The 25,071-nt window shown below is 34.4% G+C and overlaps 1 protein-coding gene across 1 annotated transcript in view; it reads left to right on the top strand.

Annotated features, from left to right (window-relative positions):
* The window catches only part of LOC141293544 (tubulin polyglutamylase TTLL7-like), a 97,355-nt gene that overhangs the window by 70,083 nt on the left and 2,201 nt on the right, over nt 1-25,071 (top strand). The window contains exons 12-13 of the mRNA XM_073825568.1: nt 21,222-21,316; nt 23,682-23,829. Coding sequence (XP_073681669.1) covers nt 21,222-21,316; nt 23,682-23,829 — 243 coding nt within the window. The remainder of the gene's footprint in view (nt 1-21,221; nt 21,317-23,681; nt 23,830-25,071) is intronic.

A 25,071-nucleotide genomic window follows, 5' to 3' on the forward strand; every position in this document is an offset into this window, starting at 1 on the left:
GCGTAGATTTGTGGGGGCGTGTTTCAATTATGCATTTTAGGAAAGCGTGACTGAGGCTTAACTTTTATGAAGAATATCTCTTTGGGTTTGGGACTTTCAAAGGAAAACATGAAATCACATATATATAACCCCTTTATTTTTTTTTGTAATTTGATGTTCCCATTTCCAATCCTCTGATTTTGTATCCATTTCGTTGTGAGTGCGAGACAGCATTGCGCTTGCCCGCCCACACGCTCTGCTATTTGGCTGTGATTTGTGATTGATTTTGTCACATCTTGAAGCTGCGTCATGTCTGGTGTGGACAGACAAATTGCTTGCCGTTGGAATCTTATCGTATTGCGTCTGATGAGGACGTGTTGTAATGCTGTGTTGTATCTGCTTTTCACAAGATGTGTTAGCAGTAGTATATCCGTGGGTTGCTAAGCTTATACTCTAATAAACATAAAGCTACACAAATTAATATTGGGTAAAATACTCATTTTTTAACTAAACCATTTTTTATCAATGCTTTATGAATGATATCTACCATCTTGAATTAATGTGAGCACACTGAGCACACTGCAATGCATTCAGGGATTGTCTAATACAGCGTTCCATCAGAATTAGTCCAGAGTGAGATATCTTAGAAGTACTAGTGTTTCTGCTTGTCTTTTAGAACTGCATTTAATTTCACTGCATGCATGTGTGAGGCCTTGAAGTGCTGTCTAGATAGGCGGCTCAGCAGGTTTTGTAACAATGATGTAGAGTGGAATGATTGCTAGACATCCCTAATTTAGCTGGTTTAATTTTGTGAAAATTTGGATTGGAACTTGGTCTTGCTGAAGATGTCTTGGTTGGTTGGTTTTCACCATTTAAGACAAAACCTTCCATGTAATTCAGCCATAAACGAGGGACTCCCACTGAAAGATGATCTAAAGAGGCAGTTGTTTGTGTGTTTGAAAACAGTTGGTTCCTCAGATTCTGGGGTTTGGCATTTTTTGTTCTGTTTCTCATTTTAATTTCCTTTTGCTGTGGTATTCTGTAATGCTGGATGACAGTCATCTAAACAACATTCTCCAGCCGTTCCCAGCATGTACATCTTTCAACTTAACAAACATGAAATGATTGTGCTGGCTCTGCCACTTCACCATGTGTTTGTTATTGTTTTTGCTTTAATTAAAAACATTAAAAGAATATATAGCAACCAATTTTTTTTTAGAAACCCCAAACGTTCATAACTCATCCGACATTTAGTCACAAATAGATCAGTTTCATGGATTTGATGATTAATGGGCATGATTAAATATATATATTGTTCTATGTTATATTGGCAGCACTTTTGGCTTGAAGAACATTGTATGTTTTACATCCGAAGTGGGATTCCTGCACAACAGCAAGGATAAATGCTTGAATAGCAGCATATAGAGGACTGACGTTCAACATAAACACAGGGCTGAGTTTGCTTACACCAGAGCAAGAGCAGACTCTCTCCCCTCTTTCCTCCGTTTGACAGACACGCTGCAGAAATGTAGGTCAGGACTGTGAGTTAAGACGGTTAGGACGCAGGAATGCTGGCGTGCTTACATGTGGGGTAATGTGCCGTTTGCTAGCCCAGAAAGTTCCATGTCAGGTTTTCTGGATCACCCTGATTTCTGTGTGGCAGTTAAAGCATGACCTAAATCTTTTAACCCAAACTTCTGGCTGCAGCTTCCATCTTACTAACCCATTCTAGAATGTAAAATGCCTTTAATTTATTTTTATTATTCATTTGCAATCGGTTAAATCCTCAAAATAATTAGATCTTTTATTAGATGCTGGACATTTTTACAAATTTTATTTTTAGGCTTTTTAACACTTTTTCAATAACCACATTAGAAAAGGGATTTTATTAAAGTTCATAAAACATTGCAAGCTGGATTCGAACGTACTACTCCCATGTGAGCACCACAACTATATAGCATATGTGTGGTTATTGTTAGGCCATGGAAAGAAAAGTAGTGAAAATGTTTTTATTATTATTTTAAGTCAAATCATTGGGGAAGTTTGTTTCATGGTTCAGATTTTTCTTTCTTTCTTTCCTTCCTTCCTTTCTTTCTTTCTTTCTTTCTTTCTTTCTTTCTTTCTTTCTTTCTTTCTTTCTTTCTTTCTTTCTTTCTTTCTTTCTTTCTTTCTTTCTTTCTTTCCTTCCTTCCTTCCTTCCTTCCTTCCTTCCTTTCTTTCTTTCTCTCTTTCTTTCTTTCTTTCTTTCTTTCTTTCTTTCTTTCTTTCTTTCTTTCTTTCTTTCTTTCTTTCTTTCTTTCTTTCTTTCCTTCCTTCCTTCCTTACTTCCTTACTTCCTTACTTTCTTTCTTTCTTTCTTTCCTTCCTTCCTTTCTTTCTTTCTTTCTTTCTTTCCTTCCTTCCTTCCTTCCTTCCTTACTTCCTTACTTCCTTACTTTCTTTCTTTCTTTCTTTCCTTCCTTCCTTCCTTCCTTTCTTTCTTTCTTTCTTTCTTTCTTTCTTTCTTTCTTTCTTTTTCTTTCTTTCTTTCTTTCTTTCCTTCCTTCCTTCCTTCCTTCCTTCCTTACTTTCTTTCTTTCTTTCTTTCTTTCCTTCCTTCCTTCCTTCCTTCCTTTCTTTCTTTCTTTCTTTCTTTCTTTCTTTCTTTCTTTCTTTCCTTCCTTTCTTTCTTTCTTTCTTTCTTTCTTTCTTTCCTTCCTTCCTTTCTTTCTTTCTTTCTTTCTTTCTTTTTTTCCTTCCTTCCTTCCTTCCTTCCTTTCTTTCTTTCTTTCTTTCTTTCTTTCTTTCTTTCTTTCCTTCCTTCCTTCCTTCCTTCCTTCCTTCCTTCCTTCCTTCCTTCCTTCCTTCCTTCCTTCCTTCCTTCCTTCCTTTCTTTCTTTCTTTCTTTCTTTCTTTCTTTCTTTCTTTCTTCCTTCCTTTCCTTCCTTCCTTCCTTCCTTCCTTCCTTCTTTCTTTCTTTCTTTCTTTCTTTCTTTCTTTCTTTCTTTCTTTCTTTCTTTCTTTCTTTCTTCCTTCCTTCCTTTCCTTCCTTCCTTCCTTCCTTTCCTTCCTTCCTTCCTTCCTTCCTTCCTTCCTTCCTTCCTTACTTTCTTTCTTTCTTTCTTTCTTTCTTTCTTTCTTTCTTTCCTTCCTTCCTTCCTTTCTTTCTTTCTTTCTTTCTTTCCTTCCTTCCTTCCTTCCTTTCCTTCCTTCCTTCCTTCCTTCCTTCCTTCCTTCCTTTCTTTCTTTCTTTCTTTCTTTCCTTCCTTCCTTCCTTCCTTCCTTCCTTCCTTTCTTTCTTTCTTTCTTTCCTTCCTTCCTTACTTACTTACTTTCTTTCTTTCCTTCCTTCCTTCCTTCCTTCCTTCCTTCCTTCCTTCCTTCCTTTCTTTCTTTCCTTCCTTCCTTTCTTTCTTTCTTTCTTTCTTTCTTTCTTTCTTTCTTTCTTTCTTTCTTTTTTTCCTTCCTTCCTTTCTTTCTTTCTTTCTTTCTTTCTTTCTTTCTTTCTTTCTTTCTTTCCTTCCTTCCTTTCTTTCTTTCTTTCTTTCTTTCTTTCCTTCCTTACTTCCTTCCTTACTTCCTTCCTTTCTTTCTTTCTTTCTTTCTTTCTTTCTTTCTTTCTTTCTTTCTTTCTTTCTTTCTTTCTTTCTTTCCTTCCTTCCTTACTTACTTACTTCCTTACTTCCTTCCTTACTTTCTTTCTTTCTTTCTTTCTTTCTTTTTTTCCTTCCTTCCTTACTTACTTCCTTACTTCCTTCCTTAGTTTCTTTCTTTCTTTCTTTCTTTCTTTCTTTCTTTCTTTCTTTCTTTCACATTTTTGGGCTATTGCAACTTTTTATTTGAGAAAGTAGGTATTTAATTGAGATGACTGAGAGAACTGGATCAGGTTGCAAGCTATATTTGAACTTCTCCATCCCACATGAGCTTCGTAGCTCAATGCATGTGTGCCAACTGCTTGTCCAAATCAGTGCTTTTTTGTTGTTTTGAGTCAAGTCATTCTGAAAGTTTTTTGCAGGTTTTAAAAACATCTAGCGTTAGGCGACGGACGTTCGCCGACAGTTCTCTCTTTGCAGGTTTTGGGAGGAGAACACAAACTGTGGCGGTAGATGCAGTCGTTCAGCCCCAGTGATAATGATCCCTCAGTGCTACTAGCAGCCGCCACAAACTCCCATCAATTAACATCCCACAAGCTCCTCACTGAGGGGGAAAAAAAGCTGTTTCTTTTTCACGCTACATTTACCGAGCGAACATTTATTTCCGATTTCAAGTGATTAGTCAAGACACATATCCACACTGCAGCGTCTGACGGAGAGAGGCAGGAGGTGTGATTTTCTGCTGTCTGTTCTTTTATGAAAGTTTCAAAGCTGACGGTCGTAATCTTTAATGGATAAATATTGGGAATTGTCCGCTACGGTGTTCTTTCAACTTCCTCCATCGTCCTCTATTTAATTTCAGTTTCGATGGCTCACCCTTATCAGATACTCTATAAAATTTATTTCTTTGAAGCAGAAATTGTTATGATTGATCTGCAATTATAATTTATTCAGTTTCCAGTGCATCTGCAGGTCTTCTGATTCTTTTATCAAGACACTTTACTGTCTGCCGCAATGGCAACAAAAAAGTAAAATGTAACCTCCTACTCTGACAGAGAAATGTCATATTTTCCCTTTTCTTCATCGCTTATCAAATGTTTCTCATTTTATTTTCAGCTTCCTTTTCCTCTTATTTGCAAATGAGGCTGAAATGTCAGCTGGGGTTTTACACATACACAAACAAACCTTACTGAAAGCTTTGAAACTCGTGGTTTCAAAAGGACCCCAGCTAAAATAAACATCATACATTCATTGATAATAAATACTCAATTGCAACACAAAACCAGCACACTTAAATACACAACAGCACTCTAATGCAAAGGGTTATAAAAGACCAACACACACACACACATAGACATTGTTAAACCACACAAAAACACTACAACAAGATTTTTCAAACTAAGGGACCCCCAGGAGGCAGCAAGGGATGCTAAATTTACCACAGAAAATATTTTTTTTTAAAACATTTTTTTTTCAAGGCTGTCAAAGTTGACATATTGACTAAAAATGTGCTATTAAATATGTAAATAGCTTTTTTTAAATTTAATTTTAATCATCATTTATTTTTTTCTAGGGAGCTTTTTAAGGGTTTATGGTAATATTCTTTTAAAAAGCTTGATGCACTCATCTTAGTGTAACTGTAATAGTATAAAAAATATACACTACATTACAAAAGTAAATATTGACACATTGACACATACGATCATCACAGAAATATTGTCATGTCATAGAAATATTAACATACACACTCCAACATAAACCAACTAAAATGACACAAATGTGTACACACACACAACCCTTACCAAAAAGAAGTATACTTCAAGTTTATTAAGTACAGTGCCTTGCAAAAGTAGTCATACCCCTTCATTTTTTTCACATTTTGTTTTGTTGCAGCATTATGTTAAACTGCTTTAAATTAGTTTTTCCCCCACATCAATTTACACTCCATACACCATAATGATGAAAAAGCAAAAACCAGATTTGCAAATTTTACAAATTTATTAAAAATAAAACACTGAAATAAATACATTGCATAAGTATTCATACCCTTAACTCAGTACATTGTTGAAGCACCTTTACAGCCTTTTTGGGTCTGATGTGACAAGCTTTGCACATCTGCATTTGGCAATTATCTGCCATTCTTTGCCTCACCTTTTCACCTCTCAGGCTCAGCTTGGATGGGGGCTGGCAGACATTTTCTAGAGTCCTAGTTGTTCCAGTCGTCTTCCATTATGGATAATGCTTCTGTGAACCTTCAATGCAGCAGATTTTTTTCTGAACTCTTCTCTAGATCATCGCCTTAACGCAAGTCTGTCACTGAGCTCTACAGGCAGTTATCTTGACCTCAGGACTTGGTTTTTGCTCTGATATGCATTTTCAGGTGTTAGACCTTTTCTGAGAGGTGTGTGCCTTTCTAAATCAGACTCATTCAAATGAATTTGCCACAGTTTAACTCCACTCGAAGTGTAGTAACATCTAGAAGCAATACGAATGCTCCTGAGCTAAATTTCGAGTTTACTAATTGAAAACTTTTTAGTACACTTTGCTTTATAGTTTCAGTAAACTACTAGTTTAGTAGATTTATACTGCAAGGGTACTCGTAAATATACTACTATGTCTCTATTTAGGTATTAATTTGTATATATTTTGTTATATGAATATCTGAACATACAAAACATTAAAAGAAAAAAACAGGGTATCTGCTTGCAAGCAAAAACATTTTATTCTAACTTCATGCATTCTTTTTTTATCAGCACATGAATGTGGGTAAGTATCACAATTAAAGAATAAATAAATAAATAAATATATAAACATTTTGAACCAGCAGCTGAAAAAAGACTTCAGAATGATAAACAAAACATAGATGGAGTTGATCAAACACCCCAAAGCTTATTACCTCTTCATGGGTCAACATTTTATTCCATAATGTTATGTCTGATGTTGTTTTTCGGTGTCTTCTTCACTTGTGTTTTGGAAATTCTATGCAGAGCATGTATAATAGTTCCCCTGCCATATAATAATAAAAGTGTTTTTGGAGCACAAGTAAATAAGTATAAGTCAAGTATAATGTCATTTTAAGTATATTTCTGAGAAGTACATAAAAAGTATTTTTAGTTTAAAAGCAGTGTTGTTTTTGACAACCATCTTAGATTTAGTCTTAGTCTTAGTCTTTTGGACTAAAATGCTTAGTTTTAGTCAAATTTTAGTCACTTCTATATGTGATAGTTTTAGTCCAATTTTAGTCGACGAAAAGTCCAAAAGGTTTTAGTCTAGTTTTAGTCGACGAAATGTCAAAAAGGTTTTAGTCTAGTTTTAGTCAAAAAAAGGGAAAAAAGTAGTCTTTTAACAAATTAATGTAGGTCAGTAAGTATTTTGCTGTTGGGTAGTGTCACTTATAAGTTCTGAAAATAGCAGATCTATAGTTCAACACAATGTGAGCTTCCGGATCGACTATTTTCACCAATAATTACAATAATGAAGGAATGTTTTAGAACATAAAAGACAAACAAGGATTTAATGCTAAAACGGCTTGCCATAGCGTCAGATACTTTTTAAGTTTTAATTGGCATGCACAATAAGCGGAAATGTCATGCATTTTAAACGTCTGACGGACCACCCACTAACATTTTCGTCTATTCTCGTCTCGTCAACGAAAACTCACACACGTCTCGTCATGTTTTAGTCATCAACGAGCCATTTTTATCTCGTCATCGTCTCGTTATCGTCATGAAAAAAAGTGGCGTCAACGAAATGATTTCGTCATCGTCATCGTTGACGAAAACAACACTGTTTAAAAGACGTATACTAACAGCACACTTGAATAAACTTCTTTTTCGCAAGGGAACACTAAAACAACTCAACGCAACTCAACAACACTCAAGTACAGTGACTAAATAGATCCAACACACAATTTACACATGCAGTCAAACACATATGCGCCTTCAAAAACACAACTGGCCATATAAACTCTTAACACACACATTTGAACATGTAGGGCTAAGATGGCTCACGCTCACTCAAACGCACACACGCACACGTACAAGCTGCAGAAGCACTTTAGCTCTGGCCGAACAGCTAATGTTCTGAGGCTTTTGTACTGATTTTATCTTCTCTGCGGGTTTTATTCTTCTTCCATTGACATTCAAAACATTTGAGCCATTGATACGAGCAGGAACACAAACATGGAAATCGGAGAAACCTCACTCTCTTTAGCTGGCCTCACATCATCCGCTAGACGTGGTGAGGCACCATTGTCCACGTCTTCAGCGGAGCGCATCATTAACATGTTAATCTGGCCGCTGCTCATTCGCAGGGCTGCTGGGAAGGTTCGTCCACTCCACAGGTCAAACAGAAGCATCTGAGGGACTTGAATAGCCATTAGTCAAATGCTGTGGTGCAACATTGATATCACTCCCCCCTGGGCCATCTCTGTCTTTTTCCCCCTCTTTTCTTTCCAGAAACTGCTCACACTGGAGCCGTTAAGCTGGCATGACGAATAATGCAAAGGCACAGCGACAGAGAGAGACAGAGAGAGAGAGAGAGAGAGAGAGAGAGAGAGGAAACATGGCTTCTCAGTTTGCCTCTTTCAATGAGTAGGCTAGTGTGTGCATGCATGATTTTCGGCTCCGAAACTTAGTGAGCTGCCTACCTAGAAAGCATTTTAAGGCAACATAGGGTGCTCCCAACAAGACAGATGTTTCAAAAGGTAGGTGGCCTTCTACTTGGCTAGAATTAAATGCAGCATCGCATGTGTCCCTCAAGAAGGCAATCCCACAATTCTTTGTGAAACGCACTTTAAGTGGCGCTGTATGTAGAGTATACTCACGTAAAGCAGTATATACTGTATAGAAGATTTCAGTACTGTATTTTGCACAGCTTGATATATAAATATGTGACCCTGGACCACAAAACCAGTCATAAGGTTAAATTTTACAAAACTGAGATGTATGCATCATACGGAAGCTCAATAAATAAGCTTTATATTGATGTATGGTTTGTTAGGATAGGACAATATTTGTCTGAGATACATCTATTTGAAAATCTGGAATCTGAGGGTGCAAAAATATCAAAATACTGAGAAAATCACCTTTAAAGTTGTCCAAATTAGGTTCTTTACAATGCATATTACTAATCAAAAATTACATTTTGATATATTTACAGTAGGAATTTTACAAAAAATCTTCATGGAACATGATTTTTACTTAATTTCCTAATGATTTTTGGCATAAAAGAAAAATCAATAATTTTGACCCATGCAATGTGTTTTTGGCTATTGCTACAAATATACCCCAGCGACTTAAGACTGGTTTTGTGGTCCAGGGTCACATATATATTATATATATACATACATACATACATACAGTTTACTTGTTTAGGGTGATATATAAATACGATATAGCATACTTGTATCTCAAGCATATGTCTTAAGATGGAGAACTACTGTATATTATCACAAAGCTGTGATCTGCTAAATGCAACAGGCACACTGCAAAAAATGCTTTTCTTACATAGATTTTTTAGGTTTGTTTTTCAGTCAAATTATATAAAAAGTTCTTAAATCAAGGATTTTCTAGACAAGTAAAAATTATTTTCTTGTTTTTTGAAAAAAAAAAAAAAACAATTCAAAATTAAGTGAGTTTTTGCTTAGAACAAGCAAAATAATCTGCCAAAAATCTTATTTCAAACAGAAAACAAGATTATTTTTCTTACCCCATTGGCAGATTATTTTTCGCAGTGCATGAATATAATAAGACATTATAAATAACATTATTTTTGTCTGTGAAGCTGTTTAGAAACATTGTGTATTGTGAGAACTGCTGTACAAATACAATTCTAAATTTGATTTAAAAGCACACCAAAAAAAAGGAAGAAAGGGTAAAAAAAGATAAATACTCATTAATATCATTCATATAGCAATGTAATTTAATAAATGCGATGAAAATGTGAATGGTAAAGTGTCTTTCCTCTAGCATGCAATTTTACTACCATAATGTAGAATATATTAAAGTAAAATATGTTCGTAATATATAATCTACTGATATATAAAATATATTTTGCAAAAAGTTAGAGAGCTTGTAACATCAGTGGAAGAAGCTATTACATTTTTTTTTGTAACTTAATGCGAGACACTGCAGGTGAAAAGGGTAAAAAAATGTACTAATAGCTATCACCTTACTTACCCAGTTGATTGATTACTTTGATAATTGCAAACATTTTTTTGTATTAAAAGTTTTCTCAAATGTTAGGTTTAAATATGCAAATGAGCCATTATTTAATGAAATATGTTAGTTTGCATACATTTCTAGTACAAAAATCGAAACACTGGATGAAGTCAAGTTTCCAAATTCTTGTTAATTTTTTTGACATGTTAGAATCAAAATACAGAGGGAATTTTGGATATTTAATTTCGTCCCGACATAATTCAGAAAAAACTGAACAGACAGGAAACACTACATTTTAAAAAAGAATTTGGGGAATAAAATGTATAAAATCAAGCAAATTATATCTGAACAAATCCCTCTGTAAAAACCTTCAGGATATAGACAGGAATAAAAATGTAAAGTTTGGTGTGTGTAAGTGCTACTAAAGTGGAGATTTATGGCATAAAATGCATAAAAATATGCATTGTAATTGAAATCCATTGACACAAATAGATAAAGTGCTATAAAAGAAACACTTAACAGTGTTTTGGGTGTTTTCTTTCCACTAGTCTGAAAAAACACTTTATGAAAAACCAAAAAGCTTAAAACAAAAACTAAATAAAAATGTGTAAAAAATGTTTTTTTTTTTTTTTTTTTTTGTGCATTTTTAGGAGAAAGAAAAGGATGCTTTATGTATGACATATTTTAAAAAGAAACACACACATCTATACTAGTTGTGTTCCAGTACCATTTTCACTAACAGAAATGTACTAGAAGTGATCTTAACCAATCTTCTATCTCTCTGATTCTGTGTGGGTTCAACGCTATTGTAGAGACTCTACCTGCAATAAGGACAAAGTAGAAAAAAAATACTAAAACAAATTGACTTGATTTTGTGTTTAGCTCTCGTGAAGGTTATGTCCTTGATGCAGTTGGTGTTCTGACAATCATTAGAGAAGCAGCGAGCATCCAGGGACAGGAAGTGCTTGTCAAGTGTTTGCCAAGCGCGGGTCAAGTAGAGCTGTAAGAGCTTGTCTGCACACCCAAGATGGTCGAAAGCACGTTCCTCTTATCTAATGCTCCTCTTGCGACGTTCTTTTTCTTTTTTATGTTCTTTTTCTCTGAATCTGAATTTTCAAGACGTCTCTTTTTTATGAGAATTAAAAAAAGAAAGAATTGTTACACTGCATACAAGGACAGTTTATCATTTTTGTGAAACTGTGTGATAACTTTGTGTGAGAAACAGATTTTTTAAATTCTGATTTTTTAAAATTAATTAATTAATTAATTTTTTTGTTTTGTGTTTTGTTTAAAATAAAACAGCAAAGACAGGATCAGTCAATTCGGGGTTAACCATCTTTTTAATTTAGATTTGTTTAATTTTTGAAGAAGATAAAAAAAGAACTTTAAAAACACTTTGTTTATTTGGTTGTTTAAAAAGTATTTTTAAATTCTACCAAATGCGTTAATTTTTTAAGCACTGTGAATTTGTTTTTCTCTGGATCAGAATTTTCAAGAAGTATAGAATAACTGTTATTTTATTAATTTATTTAATTTTAGTATTTTTTTTTATTTTGTGTGTGTGTGTGTGTGTGTGTGTGTGTGTGTGTGTGTGTGTGTGTATGTGTGTGCGCGCGTGTGTGTGTGTGTGTGCGCGTGTGTGTGTGTGTGTGTGTGTGTGTGTGTGTGTGTGTGTGTGTGTGTGTGTGTGTGTGTGTGTTTTAATAAACAGCAAAGACAGGATAAGTCATTTTGGGGTTAACCATCCTTTTAATTTAGATTTTTAAAATTAAAATTAACTTTAAAAACACTTAAACACACAAATAGTTTTAAATTCTACCAAATGCTTTAATTTTTTAAGCACTGTGAATTTGTTTTTCTCTGGATCAGAATTTTCAAGAAGTATAGAATAACTGTTATTTTATTAATTTATTTAATTTTAGTATTTTTTTTATTTTGTGTGTGTGTGTGTGTGTGTTTTTTTTTAATAAACAGCAAAGACAGGATAAGTCATTTTGGGGTTAACCATCCTTTTAATTTAGATTTTTAAAATTAAAATTAACTTAACACTTAAACACACAAATATTTTTAAATTGTACCAAATGCTTTATTTTTTTAAGCACTGTGAATTTGGTTTTCTCTGAATCCGAATTTTCAAGTCTCTTTTTCATGAGAAATAACTGTTATTTTCTTCATGAAATACAAAAGTAGCATTTTTTTTTTAAATTGTTACACTGCATACAAGGACAGTTTATTAATTATCATGTAAAACTGACTTTTTAAAATTCTGTTTTTAAATTATTTTTTGTGTTCCATTTAAAATAAAAACAGCAAAGACAGGATGAGTCATTTTTGGGTTAACCATTTTTTAAATTTAGATTTAGAAGAAGATAAAAAAAAAATGAAAACGAACTTTAAAAAACACTTGGTTTATTAATTTATTTTATTTTAGTTTTTTTTTATTTTGTGTGTTTTTTTTTTCTATAAAACAGCAAAGACAGGATCAGTCATTTTGGGGTTAATTTAGATTTGTTTAATTTAAAGTAATTTTAAAAACACTTAAACACACAAATATTTTTTAAATTCTACCAAATGCTTTATTTTTTTAAGCACTGTGGATTTGGTTTTCTCTAAATCAGAATTCAAGAAGTCTCTTTTTCATGAGAAATAACTTATTTTCTTCATGAAATACAAAAGTATCATTTTTTTAACTGTTACACTGCATACAAGGACAGTTTATCATTTTGTGAAACCATCTGATAACTTTGTGTGAGAAACAGACTTTTTAAAATTGTTTGTGTGTGTGTGTGTGTGTGTGTGTGTGTGTGTGTGTGTGTGTTCTGCTTAAAATAAAAACAGCAAACACAGGATCAGTCATTTTTGGGTTAACCATCCTTTTAATTTAGATTTGTTAATCGGGCCATGAGGTTTATGACAACTCGTAGTGGAGGTAGTTTATTTTATTTATTTCTTAATTTATTTTGAAGAAAAAGAAGAAGATAAAAATGTAAAAAGAACTTTGTGTTTATTTGGTAGTTTTATAAATATTTTTAAATTCCACCAAATGCTTTCATTTTTTTTAAGCACTGTGAATTTGGTTTTTACGCATTAGGTATTCATGCATAAAACAGAATTTTAAAACTGGCAACTTCCTTAAGATTTCTCACAGGATGATCATAAATTATGCAACCCATGTGTCATGATACGAGAAGTCTGCTTTTCCATATATGCATCCATATACACAAGTATCTAGCACATTCACTGTTGGCTTAATTTGATTTTTCTTGCATGCATTAGCCGTCACACTTCTCTATTCGATTTTATGCCCTTAATTAAGTCATAAAGGCTGTGGTTCAGTGAGTGGAAACTCTAGGTGGCAGTGTTGCTCTGTAGTGCTGTCCTTTTCAGCTTTATTAAAAAATGATTACAGCGATCCATTCATCTGTCTATTTCTGAACAAACTAAATTACTTAGCATTTTTAATGCAGTCTCACAGAAAAAAAAAAAAAAGTGAAGACTTTATACTCTAAAATGAATTGTTGTATCACCTAGGTGTTTATTTTAAGAAGAATGCCAGTCTGTGCGTGTTTGGGAATCTCTGATAGGGGGTCAGGTCAACGGCTGGCCCTGAACACGCACAGAAACACTGATTGGGTTTCGCCGCTGGAAGCAGCCTCTTCAAATGCGACAAAAGAACAAAACAGTGATTGATAAGGATGTGAAATGCGATCCACACGTCTCTCCCCGCAGCTGCTCCATTAGCAGAACCCAGATCAGTATTCCTGCGTGTAGAGCGCGCTAAGGATTCGGGCAAATGTTGTTTTGTTTATCCTCATCTGATGTTGTTGTTTATCCCATGCATTGGATGGCGTCTTCAGTAATGCTGCATATGCGTTGTGTGCTTTGCATCATTTCAAATATCATATAGATTACTTAAAACTGTTCTCACATTTATGTTTCTATATCATTTATATATATGTATATATATATATATATATATATATATATATATATATATATATATAAGCCCATAATGTACTGTACTGTTCTCTTTATATTCTCACCAGAAATATTCCCATTTTCATAAAGTGTAGATATTTTAATGCACTGTATTAATGATTACAGTATAAACAACTAATAATGAAAATCTAAGTAAACTTAATTGAAATGAATAGTGTGCACTGAATGATTACACACTGAAATCATAATCCCCTCACTGTGTTTTCTTGGATTACTGTCAGGCTATGAATACACCAAACAAAACTTTGAGGTTACTTGAGGTTACTAAATTGCATTAGTTGTTTCACAAAAACAAAGGGAAATTATGTGCACTGATTTAAATTGATGATTTGGTAGCTCGTTTGGCCCAGTGATATTTTAAAATCATTAAAATACTGTTATTCATTTCATTGAATTTACTAATTTTTTTTGGGAGGTAAGTGGTTGCGATCAATTTATTGTATCTGCATTTAAGTAAAATAAATGTTAAAAGTTAGTCTAAATTAGTTTATTTAAATGTAGCTGAAATAAATTGATTGGAACCACTTCGATGGATCATATTTTCAGTGTATATTGAATTTGATTTTACATTATCATTGTCATTTTAATTGTAGTTTATTTGTATTTGTTTTTTTTTTATTTGGTATTGATGTTTTTATATGTCTAGTTTTTATTACTTTTTTGTCTTGGTTTATTTAGTTATTTTTAAATGAGCAGCTAGCTGTCATAAAAGAAATTTAATTTACATTGACCTTTTTAAAGTCCGGTTCTCACTTTTAACTATGACTTTTGCTTCAACAAACTCCTAATTTGCTGCGGATTAATAGTCAGTAATGTAGTTGCTAAAAAAATGAACTAATAGTTATCACCTTACTTACCGAGTTGATTGATTACATTGATAAATGCAAAGATTTTTTCTATTACAAGTTTTTTTTAAATGTTAGGTCTAAATATGCAAATGAGCCATTATGTAATGAAATATGCGCTAATTTGCTTACATTTCTAGTACTAAAAATATCTAAACACTGGATGAAGTCAGTTTCAAAATTCATTGACATATTAGAGTCAAATGTTTTTACAGAGGGAATTTTTCTCATTTCTGTCACGTAATTCAGAATAAACTTAGAAAACAATACATTTATACAGTTTTGGGGGGAATAAAATGTATAAAATCAAGCGAATTATATATGAACAAATCCCTCTGTAAAAACCTTCAGGATATACACGGGAATAAAAATGTAAAGTTTAGTGTGTGCAAGTGCTACTGAAGTGGAGATTTATGGCTCAGTCTTGGAGAAAAAAAATAATGTTGAGAAAACGGCCTTTAAAACTATGGATTTTAATTGAAATCTATTGACTCAAATAGATAAAGTGCTATAAAAGAAACACTTAACGATGTCTTTTGGATATGATCTTTCTACTAGTCTAAAAAACGCTTTATGAAACACCAAAAAGGCCAAAATCTCAAACTTGACAGATGCATGAAAAACAGCATTTTTGCCTGCAGTGTCTCCCATTAAAAGTGAGAATTGGTCCTTAAAATTGTTATTTTTTTATTTATTTCAATCAATTAAAAAAAAAAAAATTAAAATAATTTTTATTGTAGTTTTAGTTTTAGTTAACAATAAGTACCCAACGAAAAGCTAAAAAAAAAAAATCAATGGACACAAATATTGTTTGTTTGTTAAATTTTCCCAGAAGGGAAAGTCTGTAAATTTTACATGTGCTACGCTGTATCATTTGACTTCTGGTCAACTCGCATACGAAGTCTGCACTGGCATACGAACAACCTTGGAGCTAGAAGACAAGACATAAAGCCACAGTTTGGATTTTGTGGGGTCTCGCAGAGATTCATTAATCTCAAAACAGCTGGATTCCCTGTAGTTTGACACCACGTTTGCACCAGTAAAAGCACAAAGAAGGTGTGTAAATTAAAAATCAGTAAAAATCTTTTGATGGTGTCGAGGAGCTTTTGTGAAACCTACTTGCGTCAGAACGATTATTGTCAAAAGGTGTTGAATTATTAAGAAAAAAAGGGAAAACATGGCTGAGATCCTAGACCTGCAGGACTCCTGCATGGCAGATCTTGATGAGGCGTCTTTGTTGCTTTGTGAAATGGGCCATCTGCGGGGCATCTACCCAGCGAGGGGTGACGTGGCCCAGCTCAGAGAGCTAAGAAAGCGTGAGCCGGATCAGCTACTGCTGCTACAGTTACTGCTGCTAAGGTTACGGCTGATACAGTAAATTCATTGATTTAGTCCACCGTTAGCCGCCCCTCCCGCCAAACCCCCCTGCGACGTTCAGTTGTGATGTAAATATTATCTTACGCTCCTCTCCTAAGCGATCACCTTTCTGAGGGAGATTAACATCCGAGCGGGGCAGCTCTATTAAGAGCCCAGCGAGGGGCGGCTATGTCTGCTGTCATCTCTCTCTGCGGCTGCCATCTTTCTCCAACCGTTTGTCCGTGCTGACGCTGAAGCGCTAATGCTGTGTCTTACACACTGTAATGTGCAAAGCTGTACCCAAAATGAATTTTTGCCGTATCGGAGCTGGCAGCAGAACGCTTTTGCTGTTGTTTGTCATGGGTGGAATACAAAAGAGCATATTATTATCTGAGGTGAAGAAAGCCCTCCAGGATACTTACCTGCTGACAGATGGAGTTAGTAGCTAAAGGAACAAGTCTTCCAAAAATTCTGCTGCCATTTACTTACCCTTATGTTGTTACAGATATATTCCTTTAAGAAAAAAAAAAAAATCTTTGAATGACCTATGAGAAAGCCTTTGTATACAAAAGGCAAAAAGGTGGCAAAAAGTTGAAAGTTCATTAATAAAATGTGTAATAAACATTCATTTACTGACGTGTCTAGTTGACTGATCAGATAATAAATATATTTTTTATTTCAACATTTATATTTAGTCATTTAGCAGACACTTTTATTTTTAATAGAAGCAATCAAAAAGTGCAATAAAATGTGCTGTGAGAATCTCAGCCTTATGCAGTAAAGCACATCTTTTTTAAAGCACACTGTAGAAAAACAATTTGTTGAATCAACTTTAAATAATTTGTTAACTGGCTTCAAAAAAAGTTGAGCCAATTTAAAATGTTACGTTGTACTAAGTGACAACTTAGATATTTGAGTTGATTCAACTTAAGATTTTAAGGCAGCCAGGTAACTTAACCAGCTTTTTAGTTTAACAAACCAAATTTGTTGCTAAGTCAACTCTAATATCTAAGTTGTCTCTTAGTACAACTTTACATTTCAAGTTGACTAAATTTATTTGAGCTGACTGAACTTAAAATTTTAAGGCAGCCAGGTAACTTAACCAGCTTTTTAGTTTAACAAACCAAATGTGTTGCTAAGTCAACTCAAATATCTAAGTTGTCTCTTAGTACAACTTTACATTTCAAGTTGACTAAATTTATTTGAGCTGACTGAACTTAAAATTTTAAGGCAGCCAGGTAACTTAACCAGCTTTTTAGTTTAACAAACCAAATTTGTTGCTAAGTCAACTCAAATATCTAAGTTGTCTCTTTACATTTCAAGTTGACAAAATTTATTGAGCTGACTGAACTTAAAATTTTAAGGCAGCCAGGTAACTTAACCAGCTTTTTAGTTTAACAAACCAAATGTGTTGCTAAGTCAACTCAAATATCTAATTGTCTCTTAGTACAACTTTACATTTCAAGTTGACTAAATTTATTTGAGCTGACTGAACTTAAAATTTTAAGGCAGCCAGGTAACTTAACCAGCTTTTTAGTTTAACAAACCAAATTTGTTGCTAAGTCAACTCAAATATCTAATTGTCTCTTAGTACAACTTTACATTTCAAGTTGACTAAATTTATTTGAGCTGACTGAACTTAAAATTTTAAGGCAGCCAGGTAACTTAACCACCTTTTTAGTTTAACAAACCAAATTTGTTGCTAAGTCAACTCAAATATCTAAGTTGTCTCTTAGTACAACTTTACATTTCAAGTTGACTAAATTTATTTGAGCTGACTGAACTTAAAATTTTAAGGCAGCCAGCCAGGTAACGTAACCAGCTTTTTAGTTTAACAAACCAAATTTGTTGCTAAGTCAACTCAAATATCTAAGTTGTCTCTTTACATTTCAAGTTGACTAAATTTATTGAGATGACTGAACTTAAAATTTTAAGGCAGCCAGGTAACTTAACCAGCTTTTTAGTTTAACAAACCAAATTTGTTGCTAAGTCAACTCAAATATCTAAGTTGTCTCTTAGTACAACTTTACATTTCAAGTTGACTAAATTTATTTGAGCTGACTGAACTTAAAATTTTAAGGCAGCCAGGTAACTTAACCAGCTTTTTAGTTTAACAAACCAAATTTGTTGCTAAGTCAACTCAAATATCTAAGTTGTCTCTTAGTACAACTTTACATTTCAAGTTGACTAAATTTATTTGAGCTGACTGAACTTAAAATTTTAAGGCAGCAGGGTAACACATTATTTTAAGTTTACCCAACATTTTTTTTGTACTGTATCAAGGAGAAAACTATTCAGTAATAATAAAATGTAATAAAGCAATGGTTTTATTTGTTTGAGGTGTGCTCTGTTTGAGATACAGATGAGTAATATGATTTATTTTTAAGTGTTACAATTGCCTCCAACCACTGTAACATTCTGACTTTATTATATTAATTCATTTTCTAGTCTTTCTTGCTTTAGGTGTATTAACAGCAGTGGGCTGCATTTATTTGATAAAAATGCAGTGAAATCAGTGAAATGTTATTTTTATGTTTTGTATTTGAATATATAATAAAATGTCATTTATTCCTGTGATGGCAAAGGTGAATTTTCAGGATCATTACTCCACTCTTCAGTGTCACATGATCCTTTGGAAATCACTCTAAAATGCTGATTTAGTGCTCAGTTATTATCTATACTCAGTTATTAGTAATGGTTATTATTATTATCAAAGTTTAAAGGTTTTTGCTTCTTAATATTTTTGTCGAAACCATAATATCCTTTTTCTACAATTCTTTGATTTGAAATAGCATTTATTTAAAACAGAAATATTTTGAGTGTTAGTTTTGATCAATTTAATGCATCCTTTCTGAATAAAAAATATATATATATATATATATTTTTTTTTTGGTTTGTAGTTTATCACATTGCCACAAAAATGTTTCTTGAGCACTAAATCTTCTTATTAGAATGATTTCTGAAGGATCATGTGACATTTTAAGTTACATTTTAAAATATGTTAAAGTAGAAATCAGTTAAATTGTAAATTCTGGTTTTAGTGTATTTTTTTAAATCAAATAAATACAACTTAGGTGATCAAAATAGACTTAAAGGTAAAGATGAAAGTGAAAATTTTAGTGCAGGCACTTTTTTCACTTGTATTCACTGCAAAAAATGCTTTTCTTACTTCGATTTTTTTTTTCTTGTTTCCAGCCAAAATATCAAAAAAAAAAAAAAAAAATTAATCAAAAAGGATTTTCTAGACAAGTAAAAATTATTGTCTTGTTACCAGAAAAAACAAGTCAAAATTAAGTGAGTTTTTGCTTAGAACAAGCAAAATAATCTGCCAATAGGGTAAGAAAAATAATCAGTTTTTCTGCTTGAAAAAATATTTTATTTTGCTTACCCCATTGGCAGATTAATTTTGAGATATTTTGGCTTGAAACAAGACAAACAATTTAAGTAAGAAAAACATTTTTTGCAGTGTTTCTTCAATTTAAGTGTTTCATCTGTCCCTTGCAACAATATGAACAGCAAAAGATAGAGTTTCTGGCCAGCTTCTGGTTACAAATACTGCAGCACCGAGCATAAAAGTTATGAATGAATATTACCATACATCATAGCGATTGTGCAGATATCATGAGCTGGTCTCATTTCCTGTGCAGTTTTCTTCTTCTTTTTTTTTCCAGTTCCACAGAGAAAATAACTCTGGCATCTGATGAATTAGCTTGTGTTGGCAGGAATGTGACAGATTATACTAATGCACGGAAAGACATTCTATTGCTCAATTATCTCTAATTAACTGCTCAAATGATTCTGAAAGGTTATAAATGATTTAATTCAAACAAATCTGTAAACCAGAATGCAAAGCTTTGGTTTTCATGTGTTTAGATCACGTCGTCATTCTGGCCAGAATGCACCAAATGCCTGATGATCAGACTGGGTAATGACAAAATGAAAGAGCTCGCACGATATATTTTGCATTTAGTGATGATTTCTTTTCCAGTCAGCTGTTAGACGTCCACGGAGCGGCAGCACTTGAATAGATTCCTCATGTGAGATAAGAAAAGATTGAGTGGTAGCGTCTATCAGGATCATTGGCAGCTCAGCATAATGGACCGGTTGGTTTGTTGCCTGGCTGATCACATTTGCTAAATGTCTTTGTCCCAATCAGATTTCATATTTTAAGAACAACAGCAGATGTTTTTGTCACCTAACAAGCAAGCCAGAAAACATGCAGGCGTCACAAGGGACGTGACTTTACAATTTTATGAAATGCATCTTTTTTTTTATGATATGCCATTGACATTTTTTTGATTTAATGGCACCACCTATGCACTGATATGTCACGTCAATTGTCTGGTAATCACCGACTGTGCTTTGAAAGCACAGCAGCAAACAAGATCAAAGTTGCAGTTGTTTGAACTTGAGTCTAGCTTGACCTGCATGCAGCGCTTCACTCCATAGAGGTCATCATTTACTCACCCTCATGTTGTTCGAAACCTGTATGAGTTCTTTCTTCTGAGGGACACAATTTGAGGATTTCTTTTTCATGCTCTTTTCTATGCCATTACAATAAGTAGACAATGAAGCATTCAAACTTCAAAAAAGAATACAAAAGTACGAAAAAAGTGTGCTATATTCCAAGTCTTCTAAAACCAAGGGTGACCAAGTCTGCCCTAACCCTTCTTGGTGCATTCTTCATTGGAGGTTATAAGAGAAGTAGCAATTGCCTGATTCATTAAATGTTCTTTTGAATCTGACCTTTTCAATGAATTTCTTGACTTGGTTCACAATGATCCGTTCACAAATCAGCGAAAAATCATGTTCCTCCCACAAAGCTGTCATATACACTCTTAAAAATAAAGGTTCTTCACGATGCCATGGAAGAACCTTTTTTGTCTAAATGGTTCCATAAAGAAACTTTAACTTTTTTTGTTTCACAAAAGGTTCTTTGTGGCAAAAAGATTATAAAAAGGTAAGAAAGAGATGGTTCTTTGAAGAACCTTTGACTGAATGGTTCTTTGTGGAACCAAAAATGGTTCTTCCGTGGCATCGCTGTGAAGAACCTTTTAAAGCACCTTTATTTTTAAGAGTGTAGTTTTAAAAGACTTGGAGCCACTCTATATTGTTCTCGGCATCAATGCCAATTGTGGTTATTGGGACACTGACAGAATTAATTTTTATGAGAGCTGATGCCCTGTGATTTCAGTAATGGGTAACAGTGACTGTTTCTGTGTGGCTTCCCGGTCCTCTTTAAAAGATGAATATTGCTTCAAAAAATAAAACAATGTGAAAACAAAAACTCTCTTTTTTTCCCTCTACAGATCAATCGTGCCCCGAGTTTTGGGACAGATCAAAAGATTGATTACGATGTGAAGAAGGGAGCTTTGCTCAATGCCCTGAAACTGCTCAACATCAGGTATGAAGCAATACTCTCTCCAGAGTCCTATTAGAAAGAGAAAGAAAGAGTTAATCAGAAAACTCACTCTCCATTCTCAGCTGTCCACCAGTCTTTAGTGTTTTCGAAAATATTGATTCCTTGATCTCCACTAAGCAGTTACTTGAAACTCTTTGATGGGTCCTCATTCACTTGTTTATGCTGCTGCTTGATTTTGAAAGAAGAATTTTTGGACACTGAAGCCCCACATAAAAATACCTAAAGGTCAGAGGTTGACCTACAAGTAGCACTAGAACAACCTTTGAACTTTTGAACATTGCAGTGACTTTGATTCTGACTTTTAGTAGTTGTATGAAATAAGTTTATACAGGTTTGTTAGCTAAGCACAAATTTGACAACCACACAATGTTGTTTTGTGTTTATCTTATTAAAGGGAGACACTTCTGGCAAAAATGCTGTTTTTTCATGCACCTGTCAAGTTTGAATTTTTGGCCTTTTTGGTTTTTCATAAAGTGTTTTTTCAGACTAGTAAAACGAAAACATCCAAAAGACACTTCTTAAGTGTTTCTTCCATAGCACTTTATCTATTTTTGCCAGCAGATTTAAATTACAATCCATATTTTTAAAGGCTGTTTTCTCAAAAAGAGTTTTTTCTCCTACGCTGAGCCATAAATCTCTGCTTCAGTAGCACTTACACACACCAAACTTTGCATTTTTATTTCGGTTTATATCCTGGAGATTTTTACAGAGGGATTTGTACATATATAATTTGCTTGATTTTATACAGCGTTTTATTTGTAAAAAAAAAAAAAGTTTATGATTATGTAGTGACAAAATGAGATCTGTAAAAACATTTGACTCTAATATGTCAATTTTTTAAACAAGAATTTTGAAACTGACTTCATCCAGTGTTTAGATTTTTGTACTAGAAATGTATGCAAATTAGCACGTTTCATTAAATAATGCCTCATTTGCATGTTTAGACTTTTAGACAACATTTTAGACAACTTAATACAATACAAAAATCTTTGCAATTATCAGTGTAATCAATCAAATAGGTAATAAGGTGATAACTATTAGTACATTTTTTTTTACCTATTCACCTGCAGTGTCTCCCTTTAACAACATATGATAATAATGTAATTTGAAACCTTAAACTGACACACAACAATATCAGTTGCTTAGTTTTGTTTTGGAACTGCTGTATTTGTGTTTGAGTTCAAAGACGTAATTGTTTCGTTGACTCGCTATTCAAAAAAAGTGTTATTTTTGCCTAAAGTTCTAAATTAAAATGGTCTAAATGATTCATTCAGCAGTGGGAATACTTTGCTAGGTGGATGAAGGTTTGTTCTGTTGCCGATACTATAAGTACACAAAAGTGCTTTACTGAAACTATAGTGTGCCACATTCCTCTAGGTATCATTAGCACAGGTATTATTTGAATTACCAAGCTTAATACATGTAAATAGTTATGAGATGAAAGATATAGATGTAGCAAGGTGATCGAATGATTTAATCCCACTAGTCTCAGACATATTATGGCTATAATTTTGTACTAGGTGTGTATTTATATATATATATATATATGCTTTTTGATCGCCCAGTGCACTTCAGTTGTATGTTTCAGTGCATTTCTGAAGGGAATACAAATTTTCATTTATTTTATATTGTATTCAACCTAAAATTTTACTCTTTTTACATGCTTATGTGTGTGGATTGTGTGTTTTTGTGGGTATGTTTGCTTGTGCATGCCTCCTAAGTTTGTGTGACTGCCTTGTGTGACATACATCTGTGGGTGTAGTTGTATGTCAGTATGCGGGGCTTCCAGTGATTGATTATCAGAGACCTGGCCTTCAAATCCCAGGTTCACCTTTTGTACTAAATATACCAGAGTGGCCCAACAATGGTCCTAGAGTAGGAAACAACAGCAGACAAACTCAATCCAGCAGTGGATCAGGTTTCAGGATGCATTGCTGGCATTCTGTCGCAGTGATTTTCTTGGAAGTCCCCACAGACGTTTACTGTGTCCCAACTGACCCAGCCGAGTTCTTACCAGTAACATATCAAAGCGACTCCTGTGTTATTTCCCCAGCAGTGGCAGGACAAAACCAATAACTCAGCGACACGAACTCAGAAGTGTGAAAGTCGTATCAATAAAACGAGAAGGTTCCCCAGTGGTTCAGGAGCCCAGTGACCCTGAGTGGCCACTTACAACAGCAAATTTGAAGGGCCAGTGAGCGATGAAATCTTGAGGTGCTGAATGCTGTCAAGTCGAGTGATGTATGGAGTCTCGGAGTCTGTCAGGATTTCGGCTGGGAGTTTGGGCTACTTTAAGGGCTATTACTTGAGCATTTCCTTTTTCTTTTTTCATTTTTTTTTTACCCAGAGCAAGTGATAAACGACGGAATTTGGCCCAGCAGAAGGCGGAAGCCCAGCGACGACTGTACGGACAGGGATCAATGCGGAAACTGACGGCCGGATCATCGGAATGGGAGAAACAACGACACCTATTAGAACGCAGGAGAGAAGAGCTGGTAAGGCTCATTTACACACTTGCTCCAGACTTGTTGAGCCTTGGGGCTCATGTGGGAAATGAAGATTCAGATCTCACCTGTTTTGTTTAATTTCTTGATCATTAAAAAGCAGTGATGAGGAAAGTTACCTTTAAAAGTAATGCATTACAATATGCGTTACTTTTCGTCACCTAGTCTAGGCTTGCTTATTTGTTTTTAATGAAAAATAATAATTATATTTTTTGCCAACTGTAAAGGCCCTTTCTCACCCCTCACATTTCAGAAACCATTTTTGTATGTGTTCTCAAGGGACTATACTATAGAAATGAATGAGTAGTCAATATGCAGCTTGTATAGCAGTATATATTTATTGTCCTCTGAAAATAACTCAACATACAGCCATTATTGTCAAAATAGCTGACAACAAAAGTAAGTACACCTTAAGTGAACTTGTCCAAAGTGTCAATATTATGTGTTAGCACCATTGTTATCTGCTGCCTTAATCACCCTGGGCATGGAATTGACCAGAGCTGCACAGGTTGTTGCTGGGATCCTCTTCCACTCCTCACAGAGCTGCTGGATGTTAGACACATAGTGCTTCTCCACTTTACGCTTGAGGATGCCCACAGCTGCTTAATAGGGTTCAGGTCTGGAGACATACTTGGCCACCCCATTACCTTCACCTTTAGCTTCCTCAGCAAGGCAGCTGTCATCTTGGTGGTGTGTTTGGGATCATTATCATGTTGGAAAACTGCAGTTTGGCCTAGTTTCTGGAGGGAAGGCATCATGTTCTGCTTCAGAATGTACAGTACATAATGGAATCCATGTTTCCCTCAATGAACTGCAGCTCCCCAGTACCAGCAGCACTCATGCAGCTCCAGACCATGATGCTACCTCCACCATGCTTGAATGTAGGCAATACACAATTTTCTTGGTACTCCTCAACAGGGCATCGCCACACATGCTGGACACCATCTGAGCCAAACAAGTTTATCTTATAGTCTCATCAGACCACAGGACATGGTTCCAGTAATTCATGCTCTTGGACAGGTTGTCTTCAGCAAACTGTTTGCAGGCTTTCTTGTGAGCCAGCTTCAGATGAGGCTTCCTTCTGGGACGACGCCTATGCAAACTGACTTGTTGTAGTGTGCGGCGTATGGTCTGAGCACCGACAAGCTGATCTCAAGCTAGTTCTGCAGCCTTTAGAGCAATGCTGGCAGCACTCATGCATCTGTTTTTTAAAGCCAGGTTCTGCACCTGACG

Source organism: Garra rufa, chromosome 20 (genome assembly GCF_049309525.1).
Source record: "Garra rufa chromosome 20, GarRuf1.0, whole genome shotgun sequence".
NCBI classification, from domain to species: Eukaryota; Metazoa; Chordata; class Actinopteri; order Cypriniformes; family Cyprinidae; genus Garra; species Garra rufa.